Source organism: Lagopus leucura, unplaced genomic scaffold (assembly GCF_019238085.1).
Source record: "Lagopus leucura isolate 7727_CA_CO unplaced genomic scaffold, USGS_WTPT01 Super-Scaffold_100004, whole genome shotgun sequence".
Taxonomy (NCBI): domain Eukaryota; kingdom Metazoa; phylum Chordata; class Aves; order Galliformes; family Phasianidae; genus Lagopus; species Lagopus leucura.
In genome coordinates this window covers 25,563,479-25,575,878 of record NW_024962264.1, presented here as the reverse complement: position 1 = coordinate 25,575,878, position 12,400 = coordinate 25,563,479, and the positions used below count along the sequence as shown (strand labels likewise).

The following is a 12,400-nucleotide window of genomic DNA, read 5'->3' as shown; positions in this document are numbered from 1 at the left end:
TCTGCAGAGCCTGGGGCTGTGCAGAAAACATCACAAAACGCCAACAATGCAGTGATTGCCCTTGGAGGATTACCAGATAGTGCCTTCATTGTGCTTTCCTTTTTCAGTCTCCACGCTGAACCTTGCACAGCCATCCTGCATGTGAAAAGAAGAGGGACACAACCAACTCTGTGCTTTAATCTTTCAGATGTAGCATCACCCTCTTTCAGAGCGAATGTTAACATTTTGTTGGTCTCCTTCCTCCCTCCAGTTTGTGGAGCAGTTGTGACAGTGTAGCGTTGGCTGTCTGAGAGCCTGGAATGCAAAGGCCCACAGAGAATAGTGCCATTTGAGTTTGAGCAGTTTTCTCAGTGTAGACCTTCAAATTTCTATGACCTGAGAGAAAAGAAGCACTCCTCAGTTTGTGTTGCATCAGAGGGTGAATTGGAGTAGGACACTGCATGGGATTCATTTCTTTGGCTGTTGCTGCTGGATGTGCTCACACAGTTCTTGGAGCTTTGTGTGCATGCAAGCATGTTAACTCCAGCACAGCAGACATGCTTTGCTGCAGGATGCCTCTTTGGTTGGAATGCATTTGCATTGTGATACATTGTGTTTGTACAGTCTTCAAATTGCATGACTGTGAACCATGCTTTGTAAAATGTTTTTGTTTGACAATTTGGCCTTTCCTTTTATGTGCCAGTAGTCAAAGTGCTTCCTTGAGTGCAGCTATCCTTGTAGTGTGTTGCATTGAATTACAAAGTGTTCTAGCTGTCAAAAGACTGACAAATCCCATTTTTACTCTCCTCTTAGGGTGGTGTAAACACAAGTATAAAGCATGGCGGTATTTATGTGAAAGCAGTTATTCCAAAAGGAGCAGCTGAAGAAGATGGCAAAATAGAAAAAGGTATTTTGGGTCATTCCATCAGGGGTTCTAAATGTGAGAAATGGTCAGAGAACTGTCCAGGATAGGCTTGAGGGTACACTGTAGCTTGGAAGCTGGGAAATCTGTTTGACAAAGGAGCAATCACAGAAGGCTTCAGGAGGAAGAAACCCTTTCCTGATGTCACGTGTTTATGGTTTTAATTCAAGATTTTGTCTCGAATGTTCTGGCAGGTAATTGTGCAGATGAAGTTAACATTAAGACAAAGTAGAGAGCAGCTGTAGAACCAAAAGAAAACTGCGGAGATTGTGGAGGGGAAAGTACGAAATCTGCTGCAGGATTATTGTCCATAATGCAGCCTGTGGTGATGGAGAACGCTTCCCTGTGTCAGCTCTGCGGAGGGAGAGCTTTTGTGTTATTTGTGGCTCTTTCACTTAGTGTACAGGGTAACTTCATACACTAAATCAATGTAATGGCTGTGGCTTTTCTTGTTTTTGAGCCAGGCTTCAGTCCTTACTAGAGAGAGAACTGCCCTCACAGATTGAGATTGGTTTTTAATATAGATATAAGAGCTTTGTGGCAGGTCATCATTCCAGTAGTTAATGCTGGCTTTGACATGGGATTATCCCAGGTTGGTTTAGTTGCAAAGTTCTCCTCTGTGCTCAGAAGAGGGAGAGAAGATTAGATATTAGGAAACATTTCTTCTCAGGAAGAGTGGTGAGGCATTGGACAAGGCTATCCAGGGAGATGGTGGAGTCACCATCCTTGGAGCGCTGAAGAACCATGAAGATGTAATATAGGAGAGCCGTGGTCAGTGGGCATGGTGGGGATGGATTGAGATTGGACTAGATAATCTTAATGGTCTTTTCCAACCTCAGTGATTCTATGATTTGATTCTTTACTGCCTTCTGATTAGTCACTGCCTTTGTTAGCTGAGAGTTTAAGATTTCTATGTTTTATTTACATTGTACTTCATTTTTTCTTAAATGATGAATTACTTATTTCTAGGTGACCGCGTGCTTTCTGTCAATGGGGTGAGTTTGGAGGGTGCTACTCATAAACAAGCTGTGGAAATGCTGAGAAACACCGGACAGGTCAGTGGCTACAGATCCTGATAAACTAAACTATGCTATCTCCATGACCACTGCCAGTTAATTAGAGGATGTTTCATATTTTCAGGTGGTGCATCTGCTGTTGGAAAAAGGACAGCTTTCTGTGGCAAAGGCTCATGCTCCAGTAACACCACAGTGCACACCTCCAAATCTGGTGGGGCCATGTGAGCCTCAGGAGAAACCAGCAACAAGAGCTACAAACACCAAAGACTACAGCTTTGTCACTGCAGGTCTGGTCTGATCGTGTAGGAAAACACTGAAAGCATCCTTGAGTTTTATATCTCCTGTGAAATAGAAAGACAGGAGTCAGAGCTGATTAGGAATCCACACTAAGCCCCTGCACATCATGCAATTTTTGCGTTTCTGTGCCATTGCAATTTGTTTTGAAGGTTTCCTTTCATATCTTGTTAACGCAGTTCAGTGACTGTGAACTGTTTGCTCTCTATGTTCCTTTTTTGTTCCCAATTTTGCCAGCAGGCCAGGGCTGTAGGATTGTTGAAGTAGAAGGGCACTGTTAATTCTGGTGCTGCTAAGACAAATGTCATGGGGGTTAAATCCTCATATAAAAGTGAGAGTTCCTGTTTCATATAACTGCTGCTCCTGTTTAGATGAGAGCAGACTTCCAGAGTTGGGATGGAGAAGGGCCAGTTGTCTGCCTGACCAGAGGCTGATATCTCAGCTCCTCCTGCTACAGAGGTGTGCAGGGGAAGGGGAATCTGTGCATGTGAGGAAACTCCTGCTGGTACCCTTTAGTCTTCTTGGGTAGGGTTTATCCTGCCTGCCAGGAGCTAGTTGCTTCTCTCACAGGTGTCTGTTCGGTGGCCAGAATAGGCACATCAATCAGCTATGACAGTCTCCTTAACAGGCTTCTGCAGAACTGAACTTTGAGGACACCTTCATGTGCTGTGTGGTATGGTGTTAGGAAGAGAAGCTATCAGCCAGAGAACATCATAGCTGAAGGCAGAGTGCATACCACTTGTTTTAATGGCCAGTGTGCTGTAAGAAATAATGTGCTACCGCTTCTCTTACAGAGAACACATTTGAGGTAAAGCTGCTGAAGAACAGCTCAGGTCTTGGGTTCAGCTTCTGCCGTGAGGATAATCCTACTCCAGAGCAGTTGGGCTCAACCATTGTGAGGGTGAAGAAGCTCTTCCCTGGGCAGCCTGCTGCAGAGAGTGGGCAGATAGATATTGGGGACGTCATCCTCAAAGTGAACGGGGCATCGCTCAAGGGTTTATCCCAGCAGGTTAGTGATCTTTATTGTCTGTCTTCGTGGCATAACTCATGCTGTGGTAGTCCTGCACGTCTTGGTGGCTCTGCCTAATACTGAACCAAATGTGGCCGTAGGAAGTCATCTCTGCTCTGAGGGGAACATCTCCAGAAGTCTCTCTTCTCCTTTGTCGGCCACCGCCTGGTGTACTGCCAGACATCGATCCTGCTTTGTTGGTAAGGCCTGTGGCATAAGATTCTTCTTTTTTAATTACTATTTGAGGGTTCATTTTCTTGGTCTGGTGGGTTAGTTAATTAAATGCAAGATAGAGAAGGAAAGATGGGGGAACTGTGCTCACAGAAGCTCCTGTGGTAAATTCCTCAGGAGCGTACTGAGAATTTCACAGACTTGAAAAGAACGAGGACCTCTTTTGTTCGTGTTTTGTTTAGGGATTTTGTCTTTGTTGTTTTTTTTTTAATTTTGTATTTCTACATTTTCAAATGGGTTTACTCTCTAAGGCAGGTGTTGCTTTGTAGCACATAGATTTGAAGTTGATCTGGAATACAAACTGCAATGTGTGTGAAATATATTCTATGAAAGAGCAATTTGTCTGTTTCTGGTGTGTGTACAACTAGGAAAGAAACTGTTACATTTACTTGCTGGAATTTAGAGATGCCCCAAAACAATTTTCAAAGCGTTCTAGTAGTTAAATTGGGAAAACAGGAAGACATTGCAGGATGCTTGGAAAAGGTGGAAATTAAAATATTTTCTGCAAAAGAGACTGTAGGGAGGAGTTTGCCTGAAAAGCAGGCTTTCCATAATACAGGGAAGAAAGTGTAAAAGGAGCAGAAACAGATTTTCTATGCAAATAATTTTAATTCTGTGTTCAAATTAGCAAAGCTGTTCAAATCTGATGGCAGAAACTTAAAAGTACAAAGTTAAGCTGAAATTAGAGTAAGAAGAGAAGATGGACAATTGAACAAAATACAAATAACTCATACTGTAATTCATTTCAAGTACAAAATGTCTTTGATAAGAGAGCATGTATATCAGAATAGGTGAGGGGGAAGCAATAAAGAAACAAGCAACAGTTTTTGTTCGTAACACTATTGCAGATTGGTACGTTCATGAATGCAAGAATTTGACCATAAAAGCATTATATGAAGCTTTTAAAATCTGTTTTCTTTAAATGATTTTGCAGGTCTTTAGCATAGTATATTTCAAAGTTCTGCATACTTTGTCTTGGCAAAGTTGCACTCATCTTGGCAGAAGGGGCCGCTCAGTCACAGCCTTTGGTAGTATTATGTGGTCTTTGCAACTGCATAGCTGGAGTTTAATCCATTTAAATGTCCTTGATTTCTGTAGACCCCCATCAATTCACCCCTACAAGTATTTCCAGATGTCAATAGAGAAGTTTCTGGTCCTTCAAATGAAGAACAGGGAGATAGCTCAGATGAAAATGAAACTACTGATCTGAGCAAGAGAAGACTGAAGTCTCCCTCTAGGAGAGACAGCTACAGTGACAGCAGCAGGAGTGGTGATGAGGAGACGATGGACTCACTGGCGCAGTCAGGCCACAGCTGGAATTCTGCCCTCTGCCAGCCTCCAGATGAAGCTGTGACACAGGCACACAGCCAGCACGAGGCACGCAGTGCTCAGGGCAGTGCTCTTCGCACCATCTTGTATTCTGCACATGAGACTCCTAGCAGGTCAGAGCTTGAGGACAGGTGAGTAGCTTATAATGATTCCTGTAGTGCACTCATGGGAATGCTTCTTTTGTTTTGCTGGCTAGATCTGTATAAAATCAATACTGGTTCACGTATTAATTTACTGTTGACAGCTATGTTGTATAAGCTGATCTTTGATGCACTTGTTTGTCTCCAGCACTCTGCTGTTGGATTTGACATCGATCCCACCCTGTAGAACCATTCCTGAAGTTACCACATCTGTTTTAATAAACAACTGTTATGCTGCTCCTGCTTCTGAGCTACCTCCACGCCTGGAAGGAATGGCCTCACTACTCAGCCAGCTAGAAAAAAGTGCTGAAGAATATGAACCGGTAATTTCCTGTTTCTGTCTTTCAGTAGTTTAAGTGTAACCTCTGCTGTGTCAGCTGGAAGTTTTTGTAGCCATAGTTTGGAGAGTGACTGAATAGAGGATAGCCATATTAATTTACAAATGTGACAGTTGTAGGTTATAGTTGCACTGACTGGGGGTGTCTTATAAATGGCACTTACGCTCTGAACCGTGCTCGTACAGATGTCTGCAGTTGTTTTCTCTCTGAGGTTTTCAGGGATTAATAACGTTTCCTTCTGTGAGTATGAATGCATCCCTGTCTGCATGGGCAGATTTGCATACATATATTTTGTGTATCATTTTAGCCTAAAAGCTTGATGTTAAACATTTCCCTAGCTCTAGACAAGTTCTCAGGCTGGACTCATATACCATTTACCTTGCTATGTGGTTGTTTAGAGATCGTTGGATGAATCAGGCCAGAGGGGGCCTCAGGAAACCCTGTTCTTTGCTGCTTTAATCAAATGCAAAATGTAGCATAGTTTTGAGACTCTTCTGAGATAGCTTCTTGCCACCCTGGAAACATTTGTGCAGAGTATCAGAAGGAGTTTGTGCTTCCATAGCCTCACATAATTGATTCACAAATGAAAAAGAAGAGTCAGTCGAGCCTTGATAGGTTTCAGTTGTGGAAGTCTCCCAGGTTACACAGCTGTTCATGCCCGTACTCCCTTTTGAGAACTAACAAACTGTCTCCTTTTTAGTCTCTTCTTCAGAAGTTACTCACAAACCTTCATGGTGTTGTGTGAGTGTCTGTGCAAATGAAACAGATATGCATCTTTCTATTGACAGTTCATGCAAATAAAAATAGAGAAGGTATATGCATGTGTGCAGTTCCTAGGAAATACAAAGTTTTATCTCATTGTAGGAAAACCTATTCACCTACTTCACTTGACTAGTTTCTGCTGTGCTGTCTTACTCAAAGAGCCTTTTTATTCGTGATAGCTGGTTTAGAGTAAAGCAACGTGCCACTTTGGATGTGAGCCTTCACAACTCTGTTTAGATCATTAGGCCTTTAGTCCAAGGTCAGCTTCATGCAAAAGTGTCCTGTCCAAATGAGAGAGAAGTGCTGGATACAGCTGAGCTGAGCCTGCTCTTGCAGGTGTCTCAGTGCTATCCAGGCTTGTGTTCCAGTTACACCAATCGGTGCATTGGTTATCTATTTCTATTAGTATTAAATTCAAATTGCCCATGGTCTAAAGCTGCTTCTGTTCTTTTTTTGTGTTGTTAAGTGCTACTTTCTTCCCCTAGGAAGTAGAACTCCAGGTCACCATGACCAAGTCTGAAAAAGGCAGCCTGGGCTTTACAGTGACCAAAGGGAATGATAATGTGGGCTGCTACATTCATGACATTGTTCAGGATCCTGCCAAAAGTGATGGGAGACTGCGTCCTGGGGACCGACTCATAAAGGTAAGACAATTACCGTTTCTAGACAAAGGGACTGCATGACAAGAACAACTTTGAGCCAAAACCAAAATAAATATGTGAGCTCTGTTGTGTGCTGAAATTACATAGAATCGTAGAACGGCCTGGGCTGAAAAGGATCTCAAACATTATCTAGTTTCAACCCCCCTGCCACAGGCAGGGTTGCCAACCACTAGACCAGGCTGCCCAGAGCCACATCCAGCCTGGCCTCAAATGCCACCAGGGATGAGGCATCCACAATGTCTCTGGGCAACCTGTTCCAGTGTGTCATCACCCTCTGGGGGAAAAAATTTCCTCCTAATATCTGACCTAAACCTCCCCTGTCTTATTTTAAAACCATTCCCCTTTTCCTGTCACTGTCAACCCATGTAAACAGTTGTACTTCCTCCTGTTTATACGCTCCCTTTAAGTTCTGGAAGGCCACAGTGAGGTCTCCCCAGAGCCTTCTGTTCTCCAAGCTAAACAAGCCCAGTTCCCTCTACCTTTCTTCATCAGAGAGGTGCTCCAGCCCTCTGACCATCTTAGTGGCCCTCCTATGGACCCATTGTAAGAGCTCTTTCTTGTACTCTAAGATCTTCCTTGTACTGGGGGCCCCAGTATAAGTACTGGTGGCCTGGACACAGTACTCCAGGTGGGGCCTCACAAGAGCTGAGTAGAGGGGGACAATCACCTCCCTCTCTCTACTGGTCACCCCTTTTTTAATGCAACCCAGGATATAGTTGGCACACTACTGGCACATGTCCAGCTTCTCATCCACCAGGATGAGAATAGCTTAAGGAACAAAAATGTGTGTGTTTTTGTGCAGTTAGACAAGGGGAATACAAGAAGGAGAACACTGGGAAGTTTGCTGAAAGGAGTTACAGTGCATCCTACTTAAAGAGAGAATATTGATTTAATAAGGTACTTACTCAAATACATGGAGAAGAGGTTGTTTAAATACATCGATGGCTCCTACCTCGTTAGGAAAGAAACATAGAGAGATTTGCTGTGAAAGAGGTTGGAACCTTACTAGGAAATACTGGTTGCTTTTGCCTTCACAGGTTAACGACATTGACGTTACCAACATGACTCATACAGATGCAGTCAGCTTTCTCCGTGCTGCCCCAAAGACTGTCAGATTGGTTCTAGGACGTGTGTTGGAGTTACCCAAGATGCCAGTATTGCCTCACTTGCTGCCTGATATTACGCTAACATGCCATAAAGAGGAGCTAGGTAATAGAGAATTATAGTGCTCTTTCATGCTAATGTATTTTTCTTGAGTTCCAAAGAAAGTTGTTTTGTTTTGTTTTGTTTTGCTTCTTCCTGCACAGGTCTGTTGTTAGCAGGAGGTCATGACAGCATTTACCAAGTTGTGTATATCAGTGACATTCTCCCCAGATCCGCTGCTGCCAGAGAGGAGAGTCTCCGTGCACTAGATATTATCCATTATATTAATGGGGTCAGCACACAAGGAATGACACTGAAAGAAGCCAAAAGAACATTGGAAACATCCCTTCCTTGGGTTGTGCTCAAAGTGACCAGGTCCGTTCTACAACTGCATGTTTCCCTGTACTTGCTGCTTTTCTCACCGATTATATGTAGGTAAAACATGTTTCTGGTTTAACAGCTATTCACCAGAGCAGTATCAGCTGGCATATTACTGAGGACTGGTCCCAAAAAAAGGGAACATGTACTCTCAGATTTGCACTTCCGTGCAATAGAAGGGCATTTAGTACTTGCTGTGTTTTGTGTTTCTTGGGAAGACAAAGCTGTGTCAAGCTATCAAGTGTTCAAAACATTTGCAAAATATGGCACAGATTGTTTTAATGCATTCATTCCTTCTTTTTTTCTTTATTTCTCTTTTAATCAAAAGCATTACTGCACATTCTACAAATATATTTAAAAAAAAAAAAGGAGGGAGAGAAAGAGAAAATATTGTTCTGTGCTTGAATAGTTCCATCGTGTGGATGTTCTGGCACAGCTCTGAATGTCAAAACCCTCTGGCACAGATCCTGGTACACCACCGTATTTTCACTAATCTTTGGTTCTATTTTTATGGAAATACTGCAGTGTGACAGACGTCAGACTACTCTTAAGTTTTAAGTTTTGCTTGGAGTGGGAAGTCTGGCAACATTCCCCTCCATTTTGAAACCTCCTAGTCGTGCTGATGTTCTTTGCTCCTTCCCTTCCTATCCTTTAATTTGAAGGCAAGCAAGGTCAAGTCTTTCTGTCAGAACCTGGAATGAAACTGTACAAAGTCCTCATTCATTCCTGAAGTAGGAACCAGCCTAACTAGCAGTGCTTCATCTCTGTCATTAAATGTTCTTAGTATTCCAAAACTGTTGAAATGGAAAGTGCAATGAGCAGTTTTGTTGATTGATGGATATTAAGATATACATATGTACAATAACCATGTTTTTTTTGTTTGTTGGTTGTTTGTTTGATTTTTTTATTTTTTTTTTTAATATAAATTTTTGTACACATTTCTTTTCATAGAGATGGTCATCCAGTACTTCCAAAATCCAGGGGCTCAGATAGCTCGGATTCATGGTCAAAGAAAGCTAATGGTAAGATTTCCATGGTCACACTGCATGTGAAATGCGCATCTGTAAAAGTGAAGGAAGTTATGTGGGTCTTACATGCTCTCTAGCGTGCAGTTGCTGCACTACAACTCTGTGTGCTGAGGTAGCTCCAGCAGGCATTTATTCAGTTTCTCTTGCAGTTCAGAAATTTTCTCTTATAACAAGCCTGAGTCATTCAAGGAGTAAGTTTGTAAGTTTAACTGATCCATTATTATTATTACATACATTTATTTATTTATTTTTTTACTTGTGTCCTGTTTGTTCTGACAGCACATAAAAACATCAGTCTGTTACATCTGCAGAGGCTTCAGGTCTGATTTCGTCTTCTCTTTTTCAAGAGCAAAACAGCCCAGACTGATTTTATTGCATCCCCGGTGTTTGTTTCCATCTGTCTGCTTTTCTCTTCACACGTGGTGTCTGCAGTCCCACACATGGCAAGGACTGAGCTTCATCAATGCCCAGCAGACAAGAGCAACGGCTTTGAGCATTTTGTAGACAGCACTGCTTTTAGTAGTGATCCAGTGAAAGCAACTCTCTTTTGCTAAGTACTACTCTCTTGGATTCAGTACATTTCACCAACTACATCTGCTTCTGTGCTGAATCACTGCGTATGCTACCACTTATATCTGAAACATTTGCTTTTTCCATTGACTTTTGTTGCTTTCATTTGTTTTGATTCATCACAGTCTTTGTTTTCCACACTTCTCCATTAATGTATCGTTAGTTTTGAATATTGATCTTGCCTCGTGACATTATTTTAATTCTTCCAGTTCATTGTTGCTCACATACTTTTCAACTGTAGTAAACATTGTTTCCAAAAACTTGGTCAAGATATTCTTTAGGAACCAGCCCTGTTGGAAGACACTGCCTTAAACACCTTTATCTTTCTGTGATTCCCTCTAAATGCTTTATTTCTTACACATGCTTTTACAAGCAAATTCAGAACTGGGCTAGAAAGCAGGTATATAGCAACTACTTATTCCACCCTGTCTCATTTATTATACCAATAATGTGATGTTTGGTGTAGGCGGGGTCTTTTAAATCATGGTGTCGCTCTTCTTGTTACCAAGGAGCGGAAGGTGCCTTAGAGCAAGAACCCAGATGGCAGATGATGTGTGTTGATTCGGTTTTGTTGTTGGTTGCTTTTTTTTTTTTTGAAGAAAAAAAAAATGATAGATAATTGCAAGGTTGTAATCTGTACAGTTGAAAGGAAGGGAAATTGCATCCTATTTCCCTGCGGTTAAGTGTTGCCTTCTCACTGTTAGGCTGCTTATCAGCATTTATCTTTGCTTAGATTTGGTTATTTCCATGAGTGTTCCTGCTCTCTTATTCCATTGAACTTAAAGTTCAAATAACCATAATCAAGTATAGTTCATGAGTCATCATTTTGTCAATGGCCATTAATCAAACAGGCAAAAATGTTACTCATTTCGCAACACATCTTGTTTCTTTTATAAAAAAGATAATTGATGGAAACTAATATAATTACAGTGAAAATGATGCTCTTAAGTTGTTTGGTTTTCCTCATTTTGTTTAGGCTGCTCACATGGTGATCCTTGTGATAAAACAGAAAAGACAGCTGATGCCTACGGGCCCAAGGTAAATATCCCTCAATGGATTTTCATTAAGTAGAAAAAAGGATATAATTTACAGAAGTTGTTTTTTGGTTTGTTTCAATAAATAAATTGATTAAACAGTGCTTTACACCAAGCTGTGCAAATCCACTGTTGCCACTGGATTTGAAAAAGCAATTTTAATAGTAAATGCATAAGTTTTTGGCATTAATCTTCTCTATCTTTGGGATTGCTCTATGTAAGGAAAAATTATTTCATAAGGATGCAAGGCTGTGATCTGGTCTCTTTCTAGCTTCTGCAGGTGCTTATACTTGTTTCTTCCTTTTTACATCTCTGGTTTTTCTTGTTGGTTTGGGTTGTTGTTGTTGTTTTTGAGAAGCGGTGTGATGTGGGATCCACGGAATTAAGCCTGCATATGTGTTATAGAGGGTGTAATAATGTGAGATACTATTTTGTGTTTTCTTCTAATAGTTATCCATGTGTTTTATTTTTCTTAGTTGCTGTATTTTTTTTATTTGCTCATTTCATTTGAAAATTCTAACACAATTAAAAGCTACCGAATGAACAGGTAGAGTTCTTCTCACCCCATCACCCTGTTTGCTCAGATGAGATATGATATGCCTAGTTTCTTTCCATTTATTCCTAATGGAGCTATGTGCAAGGGTTGCTTGCTGCTTAAAAAGAAGTGCCAAACTTTAGGAGTTAAGTTGTATTGTTCTTCGTTTGTCTTAGGTCAATGGCAACAGCATCATAGGACCTTCTCATGCAAACACAGAAAATAACATCCATCATACAAAGGGACAATTAAATCTCACAGGATCTGGAGATGCCCCTTCGCTTGGCTTTGCTGCTCAGATATCGGATGTTTCTAAACACAGTGACAAATCAGGTAAGAACAGATGAGATGAGGGACCGCATAATTCAGTATGTGGTTCATGGATGAAAAAGAGCCAAGGCAATAGCACAGTTTGAACAGACTGAAATAAGTCAAAGTGAGGGTGGCAGCCGTGTTTAGAAGATCATCTTCAAGCCTGTGGAGTGGAATTTGTTAATGTTGGAAGTAGATTTATGAAATCCGGATTTTGTGCCAGAGATGATGAGACAAAGTCACGATAACAACTAGAAATAGCACTTCAGTGTCTGCTCCTCTCCCTCTCTGCCTGTCTCCTTCCCTGTTTAGGGAAAAAGTATAATTTTATACTATTTCATTTTAGAAACGGAGATTCCAGATGATGAATATTATGATGAAGATGATCACAATGAAGTAGTCCAGTATCTGTTGGACGTTGTAGATGAGGAAGCCCAGAACCTATTAAATCGAAACAATGCAATATCAGAGGCCCAGAGCCTTCTGCACATCAAGAAGGCCACATCAGGAGATCATCTGACAGGTACTGAGTCACTGGAAAAACAGGTCACTGGAAACTAGGCCTCTTGCAAATATGGTGCCTAGTGAGCAGTGGCAAGCATGGAATTGTTTTGTACAGTATATATAGAATTCAGACCTTCTAGAATTGTAATTATTTCAGCACTTTTGCTACTTTTGAAGTACATTTTGGTTATTATCATCTGTTGTTACATTAAAA

General features: G+C 41.3%; 1 protein-coding gene across 8 annotated transcripts in view; it reads left to right on the top strand.

Moving 5' to 3' along the window:
• Window positions 1-12,400, top strand: part of PTPN13 (protein tyrosine phosphatase non-receptor type 13) — a 106,529-nt gene that overhangs the window by 85,098 nt on the left and 9,031 nt on the right. For all 8 annotated transcript variants that reach the window (XM_042871057.1, XM_042871052.1, XM_042871056.1 and 5 more), the window contains 14 exons: window positions 793-886; window positions 1,871-1,956; window positions 2,042-2,204; window positions 3,006-3,220; window positions 3,322-3,420; window positions 4,550-4,911; window positions 5,069-5,243; window positions 6,506-6,664; window positions 7,720-7,891; window positions 7,990-8,200; window positions 9,155-9,225; window positions 10,778-10,839; window positions 11,547-11,703; window positions 12,029-12,205. In XM_042871057.1, the coding sequence (XP_042726991.1) occupies window positions 793-886; window positions 1,871-1,956; window positions 2,042-2,204; window positions 3,006-3,220; window positions 3,322-3,420; window positions 4,550-4,911; window positions 5,069-5,243; window positions 6,506-6,664; window positions 7,720-7,891; window positions 7,990-8,200; window positions 9,155-9,225; window positions 10,778-10,839; window positions 11,547-11,703; window positions 12,029-12,205 (2,203 nt within the window). The remainder of the gene's footprint in view (window positions 1-792; window positions 887-1,870; window positions 1,957-2,041; window positions 2,205-3,005; window positions 3,221-3,321; window positions 3,421-4,549; window positions 4,912-5,068; window positions 5,244-6,505; window positions 6,665-7,719; window positions 7,892-7,989; window positions 8,201-9,154; window positions 9,226-10,777; window positions 10,840-11,546; window positions 11,704-12,028; window positions 12,206-12,400) is intronic.